This window comes from Cryptomeria japonica, chromosome 1 (genome assembly GCF_030272615.1).
Source record: "Cryptomeria japonica chromosome 1, Sugi_1.0, whole genome shotgun sequence".
Taxonomy (NCBI): Eukaryota; Viridiplantae; Streptophyta; class Pinopsida; order Cupressales; family Cupressaceae; genus Cryptomeria; species Cryptomeria japonica.
The window spans coordinates 501,073,397-501,091,442 of NC_081405.1; the positions used below are offsets into that span (position 1 = coordinate 501,073,397).

General features: G+C 40.9%; 1 protein-coding gene across 1 annotated transcript; it reads right to left on the reverse strand.

Moving 5' to 3' along the window:
- Positions 1-7,015: 7,015 nt before the first annotated feature.
- Positions 7,016-9,589, reverse strand: LOC131073531 (putative wall-associated receptor kinase-like 16). The gene is given in 4 exon segments (XM_058009980.2): positions 7,016-7,753; positions 7,756-8,417; positions 8,518-8,571; positions 8,657-9,589. Coding segments are annotated over 4 exon segments (1,851 nt in total). The 5' UTR covers positions 9,234-9,589; the 3' UTR covers positions 7,016-7,195.
- Between the last annotated feature and the right edge of the window lie 8,457 nt (positions 9,590-18,046).

Consider the following 18,046-nt stretch of genomic DNA (forward strand, 5'->3'; position numbering starts at 1 on the left):
TTCCTCCATAGCTTGGTCCCACTCAGGAACCCCTGATGCTTCCCAAAATGTTTGTGGATCGGAAGCAGTAGCAATGAATGCATGTGGAAGATCCTGATGTTGTGATCGAGTTCTCCGTGTATCTAAAGGATCCCCAAAAAGAGAACTTGCTGACTCAAGTGTCTATCGAGCCCAACAAGGTCTAGGTGGAGGTGGAGAATGAGGCTCCTCAACTGCAAGTGGACCCTGCAGAGGTGTAACCCTGTGAGTCGAAGTTGAAGGAGTCTCATCATCTGAATCACTAACATCACTATCCATAATGGATTAAGGTGGAGGAGGTAGAAAGGCTAAACTAGGAGAGCTTTCCTCAAAGTGAACACTCCTCTCAATGAATACCTCATAGGTCCCAGGATCGCTGTTGATTGGGCAGAAGGTATGGATCCCAAAAATAATTTTCAAATTTTTTTTTCAAACTGGAAAAAAAATTTCAGAAAAAAAATAATTTTTTTTTTTTTGAAAAAAATCCGAAAATTCCGTATCGTACCGCCCAAATTGGGTAGAAAATTTCTTCCACACCCAAAAATCGATTTTCACCAAAATAGGTCAAATTTATACTTGTTTTTTATGGAAATGGCCTCCCGGATGCAATGGTGAGGTTGAAAACGCTCCAAGATGTCTCCAAAAAGCACAGTTTCTCAGATCAAAAAATAGAAGCCTTCCACGATGTCTCCAAAAACCAATCAATGAAGCCCCAATGGCTTTGATACCATGTGAGATTTTGCCAAGATCAAGGGCACAATGAAAAGTATAAAAATAGAGACAAAAGAATGACAAGAACAAACTGTACTCTCATCAATATGAAAATGATCAACTGGATTCACCAATACAATGAATATAGGCCTTCTTATATAGGCAAGGCCATATGGATGTACGAGCACACAATCATGACATGTGGCTCAATGAGAAACAAGGGTAGGTAAGAAATACTAGGGGTAGGTAGGAGAAATAATATAATATTCCACAAGAGGTGGATGACCCACCGAATGTGGAGTGTAACAACAAAACAAGACCACAAAAGGTGGAAATTCTCCTACAAGCTCTATCCCTATTTGCACACTTCCCTAAGTGTCTCAAATCCAAACTACGAAGAAATACATTATCCTAAGTTAACTTAAGTAAAGTGTAATAATATCCATAATGAATATTTATTTACACCAACATACCATATGACCTGTTAGGACAATATATGACCCCTTAGGACAATCTGATGTTGTAATGGGTCGTATGGTGTCCTAAGGGGTCATATGGTGTTCTAACACATGCATAGACCCTTAGGACACTATATTACCCTAGAGAGGGAGGGAGGGGAAGAGAGAGGGAGAGATAATGAGAAATTTTGAGAGGGAGGGGGAGGAGAGAGGGAGAGATTGGGAGAGACACACCTGAGAGAAGAGGAGATTGAGATAGAGAGATAGAGGTTGAGAGGGGAAGACTTAAGAATTAAAGAATGTCAGAGAGAGAGTTATGTGAATAAGAGAAAGGGAGGGGGAGGGAGACAATGTGAGAGAGATACAGTTGAGAGAGGAGAGTGAGATAGAGAGATAGAGGTAGAGAGGGAGAGAGACATAAATGAGAATGAATCAGAGAGAGAGAGAGAGAGAATGAGAGTTAGAGAGAGAGACAAAGAGAGGGAGACAGGGAGAGAGGGAATGAGATGAAGAGAGGGAAAAGAGTTAGAGGGAATTGTGAGAGAAAGACCTAAGAGGTGGAGGGAGGGAATGTGACAGAGATACCTAAGAGGTGGAGGAAGGTATTGTGAGAGAGAGAGAAAGAGAGAGTGAGAGATAGCGAGAGCTTGAGTGAGAGGAAGGGATGGAAGGAGAGTATAAGAGACTAGAGAGAGAGAGATGTGAAGAGAGGGAGAGAGGGAGGGGGAGGAGAGAGGGAGAGAAAGGGAGAGAGATACACCTAGGAGAGGAGGAGAGAGATAGGATGGTGGAGGGAGAGAGAGCGAGAGAGGGTGAGAGAGAGAGAGGGAGTGGGAAGAGATAGGATGGGGGAGGGAGAAAGAGAGTGAGAGAGGGTGTGAGAGAGAGGGAGAGGGAAGAGATAGGATGGGAGAGGGAGAGAGAGAAAGAGAGGGTGAGAGAGATAGGGAGAGAGAAGACATAGGATGGGGGAGGGAGAAAGAGAGAGGGTGGAGGGAAACAATGGGAGGGAGAGAGGGAGAGGGAAGAGATAGGATGGGGGAGGGAGAGAGAGTAAGAGAAGGTGAGAGATAGAGGGAGAGGGAAGAGATAGGATGGGGGAAGGAGAAAGAGAGAGGGGGAGGGAAACAATGGGAGGGAGAGAGGGAGAGGGAAGGGATAGGATGGGGGAGGGAGAGAGAGTGAGAGAGGGTGAGAGATAGAGGGTGAGGGAAGAGATAGGATGGGGGATGGAGAGAGAGTGAGAGAGGGTGAGAGAGATAGGGAGAGGGAAGAGATAGGATGGGGGAGGGATAAAGAGCGAGAGAGTGTGAGAGAGAGAGGGAGAGAGAGCGAGAGAGGGTGAGAGAGAGAGGGAGAGGGAAGAGATAGGATGGGGGAGGGAGAAAGCGAGTGAGAGAGGGTGAGAGAGAGAGGGAGAGGGAAGAGATAGGATGGGGGAGGGAGAGAGAGCAAGAGAGGGTGAGAGATAGAGGGAGAGGGAAGAGATAAGATGGGGGAGGGAGAGGGAAGAGATAGGATGGGGGGAGGAGAAAGAGAGAGGGGGGAGGGAAACAATGGGAGGGAGAGAGGGAGACAGAATGGATAGGATGGGGTAGGAAGAGAGAGCGAGAGAGGGTGAAAGGGAGGGAGAGAGAGCGAGAGAGGATGGGGGAGGGAGAGACAGTGAGAGAGGGTGAGAGAGAGAGGGAGAGGGAAGAGATAGGATGGGGAGGGAGAAAGAGAGAGGGGGGAGGGAAATAAGAGAGGGAGAGGGAAGAGATAGGATGGGAGAGGGAGAGAGAGCGAGAGCGAATGGGAGAGAGTGAGAGGGAGGAGATAGGATGGGGGAGGGAGAGAGAGCAGGAGAAGGTGAGAGAGCGAGGGAGAGGGAAGAGATAGGATGGGGGAGGAAGAAAGAGAGAGAGGGGAGGTAAACAATGGGAGGGAGAGAAGGAGAGGGAAGGGATAGGAAGGGGGAGGGAGAGAGAGAAAGAGAGGGTGAGAGAGAGAGGGAGAGGGAAGAGATAGGATGGGAGAGAGAGAGAGAGAGGGAGAGAGGGAAGAGACAGGATGGGGGGAGAAAGAGAGAGGGTGAGAGAGAGAGGTAGAGGTAAGAGACATGATGAGGGAGGGAGGGAGAGAAAGAGAGGGTGAGAGAGAGGGAGAGAGAAGAGATGGGATGGGGGAGGGAGAGAGAGCAAGAGAGGCTGAGAGAGAGAGAGGGAGAGGGAAGAGATAGGATGGGGGAGGGAGAAACAAAGAGGGGGAGGGAGAAAGAGAGAGGGTGAGAGAGAGAGAGAAAGATGCACTTGAGAGAGGAGGAGAGTGAGATAGAGAGATAGAGGTAGAGAGGGAGAGAGACTTAAGAGAGAAAGAATGGGAGAGAAATAGAGGGAAAGAGAATTAGAGATCTAGAGATAAAGAGAGAGAGGGGAAGAGGGAATAAGGCGAAGAGGGAAAAAGAGTTAGAGGGAAAGAGTGAGAAAGAATGGGAGAGAGAGACACTTGAGAGAGGAGAGAGATATAGATAGATAAAGGTTGAGAGCGAGAGACTTGATAGAGAGGAGAGAGACTTGAGAGAAAGAGAAAGGGAGCAAGAGGGAGAGAAAGAGAAAGAGAGATAGAGGAAAAGAAAGACTTGAGAGAGGAAGAGAAAGGGAGGCGGATGAAGAGGAAGAGAAAGGGAGGGGGAGGAAGAGGGAGAGAATGGGAGAGAGTGAGAGATAGAGATAGAGATACTTGAGAGGGAGAGACAGAGAAAGAGAGAGCCCAAGTGAAAGAGGGAAAGAGAGGGATATACAAAAGAGAGAGAGAAAGGGAGAGAGGGCGATGGAGATGGGAAAGAGAGAGAGAGATACCTGAGAGAGGGAAGGAAGTAGAGAGGGAGAGACCTAAGAGAGAGAGAGAGAGGTTAAAGAAGAGAGGGGGAATGCAGGGAAGAGACCAGAGAGATAATGTTGATTACTGAAATTTGACTAAGTTTGAAATTTATATGAATACTCAAAAACCTAGAATCTACATTATAACTCCTAGAGATCTAGAACCACTCTCAAACATCTTGACAATATATACATAAAATATAAGTTAAAGTATAAGAAATAAAAAAGACAAATATAAATGTGAGTTATACTTAAATGTTATATTTTATGTATATATTTCAAGAGAGAGAACACTTTGTGCTTCCTAGAATGAAAAATTGCTATGAAATTCATTTGTCATTCGCCAAATATGGTGCACGCCAAATTTGGTGTGCGCCAAATGTGGTGCCTTGTTAAACACCAAGCCAAAGGCTTGGATTTTCCTTGGGCATCCAACCCTTCTTAGTCTTGAGACGTGTTTTCCAGCAAGTATTAAAATTTTTCTCTTTTTTATTCGTGCTCTCCATCAGGTTTGCACGTGTTTCAATGACAAAAAAAAAAAACCACACAATTGTCAACTCTCTCTTAGCTATCCAACCATAATTTTCAAATTTTGATAATGTTAAGGTCTTCATCCATAATTTCTTTTGTTAGTGTGTTTGTTTTTTGTCAAAAACCAACATGTCGTATTTCGCCCATAGATTTTTATTTGTTTATCCAATTTTGAAAAAAATTATATTTTTCATAAACTAGACTCCATTCTACACAATTAAAAAAAAATTGAGTTTTGATTAGTTTTCATAAATTTTTAGGGGGAGCATGCTCGATTTTCATTAAAAAATTAGTCCACTTCGAAACCTCCTCGGCCCTATCCACCTGAAGCAACGCTCCTTCCACAGGGGTACCATTTTCATTAAAAAATTAGTCCACTTCGAAACCTCCTCGGCCCTATCCACCTGAAGCAACGCTCCTTCCACAGGGGTACCATCAGCACTTAGCTCAGAGATCGCGTCATCCACAGCCCCCTCCTAGCACCACACCACAAAAAAAGAAAGAGGACGCAAGGACAAACGAAGCAAACCCCAACCACAAAGCGGCCAAAGAGAGCCAAGCAAAGCCACCTCCGCCGAAAGCAGACACCACCACATCTCCGCACAAACCACCGTTCCTGCAAACACTATCCAGGATCGAAACCGCCAAACCATTCCCGCAGTAGGAAAGAGAAACGACAGGCCAAACAAGGAACTGCCTTCAGAACGTTCCTCTCCATCGGGCTCAAAGTTGTACTCCTCGCCTACACCAATGCCCAAAACTCTAGCCTTCCCAGCACACAGCAGAACTATCTCAGCCAAAAACACTTCAGATGCCATGACCACACCCCATCTTAGCTTTGTACCAACGTCCCCAGTATATGCACCGAACCAATACCCACAAACAACGATACACGCAGACGAAACAGGGGGATACCGGAACAAGAATAGAGAAAAGTCCTCCTCACCATCCCCATCGCCTTCCCTTGATTCATCAGCCTCCTCGGAAGAAACCCTAGCCACACACCTTCAGACGCTCACGCTCCTGCTCTCCATAGACTTGAGACTTATAATTATAACTTAGTTTATTTCAATGTAACGTTAATCCAGTGAATTTATCCATATCTATTTATTAACACCATAAAATACTAAAAAAAAAACAAGTGAGAACCATAAATTAGTTAAATTAGGATGTTGAGTAGACCCTTTATTACAAATTACCTAAATAATAGTGAAGGTCAAATGAGTTAAAAGAAATATAAGATCTAATGTAAAATTAGAAAAGTCAACAAAGTATTAGATGTAAAAGTAAATCAACAATTAAAACTTTAAGGTCCGAATAAGGATGTTGGGCTGGAATGAAAAAAAATCACATGATGAAAACTAAAATTATAAGGAAGTTACAAGTAAGAAGCATAAGAAAATGAAATCCAAACCCTTATGAGATCTAAAAAAATAAAACTTCAATAAAAACACTTAGTAAATAAAAGAAAGAAATAAATTCTAAGGACAAAACCTTAGGTCATATATATGAATCTTAAGTTCAACAAATGGAAAAATAATCTCACATATAAATCTCCTAAGAAAGTCAGTTAAACAATAATAAATTGAGCTAAAAATCTATGGAGTTAGGAATATAATAATAAATGTAGAATTAAATAAATAGAAATTAAATGTGGAACTTGGATCAAATATTGTATGGTGGAATATGTTATAAATGACGTTAAGAATTAATTTTCTAATGGACCATAACTTCAAGGCTTGATTAAAAAAATTCTTTAATCTATAAATTGACTATGTTTTATCCTAATTGAAATTTATGCCTACACAACCAATCTATATGAGTGTGGGAATTGAATATGGACTCGCAAAAGTGAAATGACTAAAATTTGATAGCTGTATTTATCCTGTCTTACATTATACTACTTGTGTTTCAAGTGGGCATTGGTGTCCACACATAAAATTTGAGAGCTTGGAAGCAAAATTCATGTTCTCCACAATTAAGATCTTAGGCAAATTGATTTAGTGAAGAATGAACTAAGCAATTATGCAAAATATCCAAAATGATGAGTAATTTGCATGTTCTATGTTGCTTTAATACAAGTGTTATTAAGCACTTTTCCTCTACATGATGTTTTTAAAATGAATGGTGAACGCCAATCATACAATAACATATTTTAAACAAATTTACTTAAATGAATGCCAAATCAACTCATAAAAACAGATAAAAAGATAAACAAGATTTAATTTTGAATTTTAAACCTACAATTACAAAAATAACCACTTTAATTAAATTCTATAAACACTAAACTTATAAATAGGGAATAAAAGATCTCATAACCAAAATGAATTTTTAAAAACAAAAAACAAATTAAAATAATAATTGCATTTATTATATACGGGAGACACTAAACAAAGTAGACCAAATTATAATGAAAACATTATCCTTTTGGCCATCACAAGCAAAAGCATTTTTTACATTGCAGTTCTAATAAAGGTTGAAGGTAAATAGTCAAAACATGTGTTTAATCATTCAACATACACATTGATTGGTTAGATAAGAGGGTACAGGATACCTAGTATTGAATGAGACACGTGTCTTTATGTCAGACATGAAGATAATGGCCAGCGACACACCTTATCGACCCCATCGAATTCCAACTCCGACCCCTTCGATGCTAAACGAGGAACTACACTGCCCTGGGATTGAATAAGCGGCCCTAATTCCCTTGCTTCTTTCTTCCTCACCAACAATCAGCCCCACCATTTCTTCCGGGTTGTCTGCTGCACCATTATTTAGCCAGTCATGCTGTCTTTCGCCTCCTTTACTCCAAAGCAGTTCCTGAACCACCTCTTTCATCGAAGGTCTCTTCTCCCCTTCAACGCTAAGGCATTCTTTCGCTAGCGCCGCCACTCTTCTCATCGACTCCCTGTCTTTACCTTCTTTCACATCAAGAAGAGGATCTATGATTTCCCAGACGCCCGTCGTATTTACAGTGGAGAGGAAATATATGGCCAGGTTGCTGTGGTTGTCCATCCTGTCATAAGAAACAGGTCTTAGCCCCGTCAAAAGCTCTGCCAAAACAACCCCAAAGCTGTAGACATCACTTTTCTCTGTAAGCTGAACTGTCTGAACGTATTCAGGATCCAAATAACCCAGAGTTCCATGCACAACTGTAGTAATGTGCGTTTGCCCCCCATCGGCACCAGACGAGACACTCCGAAGTCTGCAACTTTTGGATTATAATCATTATCCAGAAGAATGTTTGAAGATTTAACATCTCTGTGAACAATCGGTATCGACGCTGCAGAGTGCAAGTATGACAAAGCTTCTGCTGTCTCAGTGGCTATGCACAGGCGTTTCTCCCATGGAATTTGCTGCCAATTTTGCTTGTTGCCGTGCAGATGATCGAACAATGTTCCATTTGAAATGTATTCACAAACCAACAGAGGAACCGAAGTTTCCAGGCGGCAGCCTAGTAACTTAACCACATTTCTATGATTAATTTGGCTCAAAATACAAACTTCATTGATAAACTGATCGATTTGTTTGGAATCGACTTGCTTTGACCTCTTGACAGCCACCACAAGTCCATTACTGAGAGTGCCTTTGTAAACGGTGCCGTAACCACCAGATCCCAGTATCAAATTTTGAAAGAACTTATTGGTGGCTTTCTCGATCTCGTTCAAAGAGAAAAGCTTCACGCCTTCTACTCCTCGTGATGAAATTATTTTTTGCAAATGATCGCCTCCGTTCCTTTTGAAGTTCCTTTCCTTGTCACGCTTTGATTTTCTTAGCTTCAAAATCCAGAAGAGAGTGCCACCGCCGAGTAGCACAACTATGAATGTCCCAAATACCCCTGCATTCCTCAGCCAAAATACTGAACATTACTATAGGAAATCAAAATCAGATAGGGCAATAACATAACATACACCTGTTGGAGGCCAAGAAAGAGATACCTGAGATTATTGATAAAGTTACAAAGCAACTCAAACCTGTGCATGTTTTAGTTTCTGGATCAGGGGACAAAAAAAATTAGACTGGAATCTCAAATTACAAGAAAAATATATGCTGAAAACATATATGAATCATTTATACCTTTGCATCCCGTGCCGCTGCTGTATCCATCTCCGTCATAGCCAGTCTTACACTTGCAAACATAACCCCAAATTCTATTTTCACACTCTGCGTTTGGAGAACACTGGCGTGAACTCTTTCTTTGAGCCGAGACGCACGTGTCATTCAGAATAGCCCAGGCCACCCTCAATGAAAAATCCTCCGTAGCTTTGAACGATGTTGAATTAGAAATCGAATCCCAGCTATCTTTATCGACTATAGCGGAAGCTGAATTGCTACAATTGTTCGATCCATAGAAAAAGTGGAATCGTGCGGCGAGGCTAATTCTTGTGTAACCACCAGGAACCGCCGTTTGACAACACCCATTCTCTTTGCATGAGGGCAGTTGCCTGCCATAGAGTGTTGAAGAATAGCCGCACTTAAATGTGCAGGAGCCCGAATGACGCGTTTCTTGGGACGTACCGCCCATATGCATCTGAAATTGGGCAGAGGTGTTACACCCAGCAGCAAGTAACTTATTTAACTCAAATCCTGAAAGGCCCTTCGTCATGAAGGTTGAACGATATAGCGTTAACCTCTTTCCTGCATGGAGAAGCATACAAGCTTGTGGCCTCAACCAGCATGTGGTCGTAAGAGAGATTTTTTATTTTTACTTCTCCCGAAAGGGTTGGCAGGTAAGGGATTCCAGGGTCAGAACTCGATTTTTTTTCCCAAACGATTTCAAAACCAGGCAAACCACAGGTGTCTTTGCCCAATCGGAAGGGATAGGGGAATGTGAGACCTCCGCATGTTTGAGGCCGTACGCATTTATCTGCTTTGAGCGATAAAAGCTGAGAAGAAGAGTAGAGCAAAATCCATGGAACTATACATATGATTGTAGAGGTCGACATGTAATTCAGTGTGTCACGCCTAAAATGTAAATATGCGAAGATCTGCATATATTTCTATTGTGAATTGAAGCATTGTTGGCATTGTGAACGCCAGAATACTTAAAATGAAAAGCCGCCCATTCGCCCGTCAACGAAAGCTGGGCTTATGCACCACATGACTTTAAGAGCTGATTTTCTAGATCGGTCAAAGTCTTATTTTCTTTCCCCGTTTTGTGCCATCAGTCATGTTATCATGTCACGGTTAAAACTTTTTCCTTTTCAAAAGTCGTCCTTCCGCCCAACTAACAGTCACCGCTTACTTTCAAGTGCCCAATCCAGTAAAGACATGAAGGCGGCACCCATGAGAGCAGAAAGCAAAGGTCACACAGTTGATATTTCAGGTTGTTGGTTTGAATATATGTAATATTATTTTATAATTAGTACTTGTATTTCAACCAGGTGTAATGGTTATGCTGATAGTAAGATATGTTTTGGGTAAAGATATGAAGATGTCACCTGTGAGTGCAAAGAGCAAAGGCCACGCAGTTGATGTGCACTTGACAAGAGATAAAGGGATTGCTGGTTTGAATATATGTAATATTATTTTATAACTAACACTTGCCTCTCAATGAGATGCAATAGCTATGTCGATAGCAAGATATGTTTTGGGTAATATATTGGAGGACACACAAAAGTTGGAAAAAATGAACATTGTCTTTATTAGGAGTAATTATTTAGATTACAATAGAGTTCATATTGAAATGTGCAAAAGAAAAAAACCATTAAAATTTCATTTGGTGAGGTTTAAACCATATATTCACATAATTTTTTAAATACAAAATATATCTACAACTTTAACATAGCATATAGAGTTTAGACCTTGACTATATATTAACATATTTGTAGAAAGCATTTGAGAGTCTAGTGTAGTAGACCCAATACAATTTTCCAAAAGATGAAACTTCATTTTTGAAATTTGAATATTTGAGAATCAAGTTTCACCCATCCATATGCACAACAATCTCTGATTTATCAAATAGTTGTTGGTGTAGTATCAATTACATATCACACATGTCTCACACTATATTATAAATTATGATGAATGTGTAGGATATCTAGTAACTATAAAAATGTGGAAGCTTCTTATACAAGTCTACCTTAGTATATAGTCTAACAAGGCAAACCTTACATTAAGAATAATTTGAGCAAATAGTTTCTCTTTTAAAACCTATAACGTGCTCAATTTTAGCTTTTCGGTTGCATGTGGAAGCATGTCATCATCACATGATGAGCAAATATCGAGTCTGTATGTGGCTACAACCATGGTGTCTCTCTATCTTTTGTTCTTGATGGAAACATGTCAAGGCTCTTTTGGTGCGTATTCTATGAAGATGTTACACAAGTTTTCAGATTAGGCCAAAGACATATGGATTAAGAAGCGAGGCACTTCACCCATGGCTTGGTCTAGGAAGGGAAGTGTTAGCTCTTCTCGGCTATTATGCGGCTCTTAGCCAACATGAATAATCTAAGACAATAGTTGAGCCAACAACAAGAGCTTATTGTAGAGTAATGTGCCTTTCATAAATGAGCATGAATAATCTATTACCATGTAAGGTGTGAGACATATATGAAATAATGCATTACCACTATTACGCGTGAGATGAGGACTGCTTCAACTTTTCAAATTTTTTTTTGACAGTTTCATGACATGAGAAAATGAAATCATGTGGGCAATGCCTACAATAAATAGCCTATAAGTTAATTAGTAATAAAGATATTTATTCATTTAAAAAATGTTTATTTTAATTGCTTTTTTCTTATTAGCCATTAGGTTTTTATTGTGGACTTACCAGTCCAGAGTTGACCAGAAAACCTATCTCATGCTTTAAACTATTTTTTCACGCCCTCAAACTATTTTTAGATTGTCGGTCATAGTAAATAATGGTGACGTAAGTATTTGTTGCCCACTTGTGGATAACGATGAATGGTGGACACAATAGCACCGTATACACTTTTTTTTGGTGTCCTTTCTTATGCAAGTTCACATAAACACTTTCATACATCTCACCTTCCCCTCTCTGGCACAGGCAAAGAGGATGGTGGCAAACATTGTGGAATTTGGCTTTACACCTATGCATTTTCTTGAAAGTTTCTAAAGCCTTTTCAATGAATCCATTATGTGCATATCGTGTGATCATGGCACTTCATGAGACCACATTTCTATCAAGCATTTTGTTAAACAATTCACATGCCTTGTCAATGCTTCACCATTTTGCATACATGTCTATCAGAGCATTTCTAGCTATAATATCTAAAAAAAGCCCTCCTTCCATTTTGCTTTGACGGATGTCCATACCCTATTTCAAATCTCCCATTTTGGTACAGACAAGGAGCATGTTGGTGAAACTCGTAGAAGTTGGCTTTACCGTGCCAATTGCATTTCCTTGAAAGTCTCTAATGCATTTCTAACAAATCCATTTTGTGCATAACCTTTGATCATTGCAGTCCATGAGAAGACATTTCTTCGTGGCATTTTATCAAACATGAAATGTGCCTTTTGTATGCTTCCACATTTTGCATACATGTCTACCACAACTGTTGTAACTATGACATCTAACAAAATCCTTTTACTTTATGATAAATAGCTTCACAGTATCATGCTCTGCCTCTTCAAATATTAGTCTTGAGGTCATGAGAATGAATCATGTTATCTCCATGATGAAGGAACAAATATGGAGTTTGTGTGTGTGGCTATAGCCATGGTGTCTCTCTATCTTTTGTTCTTGATGGAAACGTGTCAAGGCTCTTTTGGTGTGTATTCTATGAAGATGTTACACAAGTTTTTAGATTAGGTCAAAGACATATGGACTTAGAAGTGAGGCACCTCACCCATGTCTTGGCATAGGAAGGGAAGTATTGGCTCTTCTAGGCTACTATTCGGCTCTCAACCAACATGATGCACAATAGTTGAGCCAGCAGTGAGAGCTTCTTGTAGAGTAACGTGCCTTGCATATATGGGTATGAATAATCCATTACCAGTGTAAGGGGTGAGACATATATGAAATAATCCATTATCACTGTAAGGTGCGAGATAAAGACTCTTTCAATTGTTTGGAAAAATTTTCATCAATTTAACAGCATGAGAAATTGAAATTCGATGGGCAATGCGAGTCCACTATTGACTAGAAAACCTATTTCATGCTCCTAAACTATTTTATTGTGGACTTGCGAGTCCACTGTTGACTAGAAAACCTATTTCACGCTCCTAAACTATTTTTTCACATTGTCAAACTATTTTCAGATTACCGGTCATAGGAAATAATGGTGGTGTAAGTATTTTTTACCCACTTGAGGATAACGACGAATGGTGGACATGATGGAAATATGCACGCTTTTTTGGTGTCCTTTTTTTGCACAGGTTCATGTAAATTCTTTCATACGAACAACCTTAAACCACACACTAAGCAACATGTTAAGCCTAGAGAATGTTGTCAACTCTAAGTGTAAAACACTTTTAAGCTTAGAAGTGTATTCTTAGTGTGACCACACACCTTAAGCAACATGTTAAACTTAGAAAATGTTAATCAACTTGAATGTTTAACACTTTTAAACCTAGAAATATATGCTTACCATACCTATATCCTCTTCTCTTATTTATCTAGAGTAGTTTATACTCTTGCATCATCTCTTCTCTTATTTAGCCACTCTTCCTTGGTCACCACGCACTTCATCTTATGTCTTTATTGGAATATCTGATGTTTCACTCATGAAACTTTTCCATCTCATGTAGGCTTCTCAATTTCTTCTCACACCTCTTATTTCTGCGCTACACCCAAACCACTAAGTCTTTGTTGTTGCTTTCTTCTCTCAGGTTTCATCACACCTGCCCCTCTATTTGTTCATTGTGCAGCCACTATACAACCCATAAACATATTATTACCACCGATGCCCCTTAATCCTTATTGGGACCTCTAATCTTTCAACCTGCAATGCCTCTATTTAATTATAACAGTTTAGAAATCTAAGGCCTCTTCACATTCCGTTAATTATGGGTAGCTTGGAGAGCTGTTCGTCCTTACCAAAAAATAACAGCATTAGTTATGGGTAGTTTTGGACAGCTGTTTGTCCTGACCTAGAATTAGAAAATGGTTGTTTTTGTCAAACAAGTGTTGTTAGGATAATAACAATTGTTATTTAATAGTGGCTCTTTTTAGGTGACACCTCATAGCCAAAATTAGTTATTGGTTAATTGAGTTGTCTTAATCTCAGCCGTTGGTTTGAATTAATCTCGGTCGTTGGTTTTCCAATAGAGTTGTATAAAAAGGGGTCATGGGTCATTTGGAAAATAAGAAGTCTTGAGAAGAATTTGCAATGATAGCAAATAGTCTTGCAGTGTTAGCAAGAGGCGCAGTGATAGCGTTGATATAGCAGTGGAGGATATTAGGAGTTTGTCGGAGTTCTACCAGTAAGAGGCAAGGAATTCTTTTGTAATTCTTATATTGCTGAAGATTAATATATTTTCCATCTGTAGAACTGGTTTTCCCTTAGGGGTTTTTTCAGGGACGATTGTCCAAAAATATTGTGTCCTTGTGTTGCTTATTTCTTTCCGTATTTTTAGTGAAGTTGCAGTTGTGTTATTTTTCGATATTCAGCTGTAAATTTATTTTCAGCAGTTAAATAATTTTTATGAGATAGGAGATTAATAATCAGTGACTGCAATAGAATTTCTACATGGTATCAGAGCTTTGTTGAGGGTAGAAAAGGTTTACCCTAAGCAAAGGAAAGAAATTTGAGTTTGACCTCTTTCGAGTTGTTGTTTTCTTTTATTTCTTTGAGATGGCCTCAGCAGGTTTGAGAGATCAGGACAGACTGGATGGTGTCTCAAGTTTTGGTGTCTGGAAAGCCAGAATTTCTTTATTGCTGGAAGAGAATGGTATCAAGGAATATGTTACCAGTACTATAGCTGTACCTACAGATCCAGTATAACTTGCAGCATACAAGAAGGATGATGCCAAGGCGAGGAGGAAAATCCTTGATGGTGTCAAGGACCATGTTGTTCCACATATCGCAGAGTTAGATACAGCGAAGAAGATGTGGGATGCCATTCTGAATCTGTACCAGAATGCTACCACTAACCGGAAGCTGATTCTTAGAGAAAAATTGAGGAATACCCGGATGAACAAGGGAGAAGATGTTACAAGTTACCTCACCAGGCTTAGACTTGTCAAGGACGAGTTAGCAGCTGTTGGAGATAAGCCAAATGAAGATGAGCTAGTAAGAATAGCCCTAAATGGGTTTTCTAAGCAGTGGGATGTCTTTGTTCAAGTTATTAATGGACGAGACACCTTACCAAGTTGGGATCGACTTTGGAGTGATTTCACTCAAGAGGAGCTTAGACTAAGCCTTGTCAATGGAGCCAACAATAAGAGTCAGAAAAGTGAGGTAGAACAAGAAAATGTTGCCCTAGCGGGAAAGGGGAAAACAAAGAAGGGATCTAGCAAAGGAGAAAATTCACAAATTGAAAAGAAGAAGAAGGACCTATCTAAGGTCAAGTGCTTTGGTTGTCACGAGTTTGGCCACTATGTCAGCGATTGCCCACAAAGGAAGAAAGATAAGAAGGGAAAGAATCAAGTGGCAGCTTCAGCAAGTGCAGAGGAGCTCTCTAGTAGATTGGAGGATGAGTTTGCACTCATAGCTTGTATGATTAGCTCAACCTCACAGAGTGTCTGGTATATAGACAGTGGGGCATCATTTCATATGACAGGAGTTCGAGAGTACTTATCCAGCTACAAGGAGGAGAACACCAGAATCCAGATCTCTATGGGGAACTTGTCCAAGCTCAACTCAATTGGGAAAGGGACTGTTCAGCTTCAGAGGGAGAATGGAAAGGTAATTCCTCTTCATGATGTGTTGCATGTGCCAGGCTTAGGTATGAATTTGGTTTCTGTATCTATCCTTCAAGATAAAGGGTATAATGTTCTCTTTAGAGGGATGCATGTTTTGATTAAGCATAAAGATTGGAAATCACCTGTATCTATTGGAGTTAGGAGTGGTTGCCTTTATAGGTTGCAGTTTGATACTCCTAAGGCACTCATGAGCAGTAGTAATCCTAGAGATCTTGGAGAGCTATGGCATAGGAGGATGGGCCATATTCATCATGGAGCACTTAGATTGCTTCATGAGACGGTGACAGGTGTTCCAGAGGTGAGCACAGAGCATGATGATGTATGTAAGGGATGTGTGTTGGGAAAGTTTGCAAAAGCATCTTTTCCAAGGAGTGACACCAGATCTATGGGTGTTCTTGATCTAGTACATTCAGATGTATGTGGACCAATGTCGACAAAGTCTCTCAGAGGATATGAGTATTATGTTACCTTTATTGATGATTTCTCTAGGAAGACCTGGATATACTTCTTGAAGACCAAGGATGAGGTTTTCAGTCGCTTCCAGGAGTTCAAGGCTCTTGTGGAGAACTCAACAGGAAGGAAGATAAAGGTTCTTCGGTCAGACAATGGAGGCGAGTATAAAGGAAATGACTTCCAGGATTTCTGTACCAGAGAAGGAATCAAGAGAGAGTGGATTGTTCCTTACAATCCACAGCAAAATGGAGTTGCTGAGAGGAAGAACCATTCTATTTCGGAGGTAGCAAGGGCTATGCTACATGACCAAGACATGCCCCGCTACTTATGGGCAGAAGCATGTAGTACAACAGTCTACATTCAGAATAGGGTTCCACACAAGGTACTAGGGAAAATGACACCAGAGGAGGCTTTCACGGGGAAGAAGCCAGATGTTGGTCACTTCAGGATATTTGGGAGTTTGGCATATTGCCTTATTCCTGGAGACACATGTACCAAGTTAGATCAGACTACAGAGAAGGGGTACTTTGTTGGGTATAGTGAAACTTCAAAGGCATATAGGATGTTCATTCCAGGGACCAGAAGAATTATTGTCAGACGTGATGTCAAGTTCATGGAGGACAAGGCGTTTAGAAGATCCAGAGATTTGCCAGCAGATGATCGGAGTGAGCAGCCAACGAAAGCTCCAAGTCCAAGTCAAGGACAGCAAAGCTCAAGTACAGTTACTAGTACAAGCATAGACTCCGGTAGTGAAGATTCACAGAGTATGGAGCAACTGGTGCAGCAAGATATGCATCTAGATGATATAGAGGTTGATATTTCATCCTCTACAGTTGGCAGTAGGAACCATGAGGTTCAAGACATACAAAGGGATACTCAGGAGTCTGTGGAAGCTCCTAGGAAGAGTACAAGACAGAGGAGACAACCAGCCAAGTTCAATGACTATGTGGCATTAGTCAGCCAGTTGGTAGATAGTGAACCTTCCAGATATCAGGAAGCTGCAAAGCATCAGGTATGGCGAGATGCTATGGTTGAGGAATATAACTCAATAATGCAGAATGATGTATGGGAGGTAGTGCCTAGACCAACTGATAGAGCAGTAGTTGGATCGCGCTGGATCTTCAAGATAAAGCATGGTGCAGATGGTAGCATCGAGAAATATAAGGCGAGGTTTGTGGCCAAAGGGTTCTCTCAGAAGGAGGGAATAGACTATGAGGAGACATTTTCTCCTGTGGCCAGGTATACTTCTATACGAGCTGTAATCTCATTTGCAGCACAGATGGGATGGCAAATCCATCAAATGGATGTCAAGACAGCATTCCTTAATGGAGAATTGAAGGAGGAGGTATACATAGAACAACCAGAAGGCTTTGTAGCACACAACAAAGAGACCCACGTGTGCATATTAAAGAGAGCCTTATACGGACTCAAGCAGGCTCCCAGAGCGTGGTATGAGCGCATTGATACATACTTGCAAGAAATGGGCTTTGTGAAGAGTGAGGCTGATGCGAACCTCTACTACTTGGTGGTTGGGGGTGAGGTTCTCATTCTTGTTCTATATGTGGATGACTTGTTTCTTACTGGTGCGCTAGGGCTCATAGAGGATTGCAAGAGGGACCTTGCAGAAGAGTTTGAGATGAAGAATTTGGGACTTATGCACTACTTTCTAGGCATGGAGGTGTGGTAGACTGATGGAGAGATTTTCCTTGGTCAAGGGAAATATTGCATTGAAATCTTGAAGAGATTCGAGATGGAAGATTGCAAAGCCATGTCTACACCCATGATCACTAATTGGAGGAAGGTAGATGCATCCAAGGAAAAGGATGTTGATCCCACCCTATACAGGCAGTTGATTGGTTCGCTCATGTATTTGGTCAACACCAGGCCAGATATAGCCTTTGCAGTAAACTCTCTTAGTCAGTTCATGGTAGAGCCAAAGAGAGTGCATTGGACGGCGGCTAAGCATGTGTTGCGTTATCTTCATGGTACAGTTGAGTACAGGATCAGATATGTTCGAGGTGAAGGTATCAAGTTGATAGGCTATACTGACGCAGATTGGGCAGGCAGTACAATAGACAAAAGGAGTACTTCAGGATGTTGTTTCAGCTTGGGATCAGGAGTTGTTTCTTGGTTCAGCAGGAAGCAAAAATTTGTGGCCTTGAGTTCATCAGAAGCAGAATACA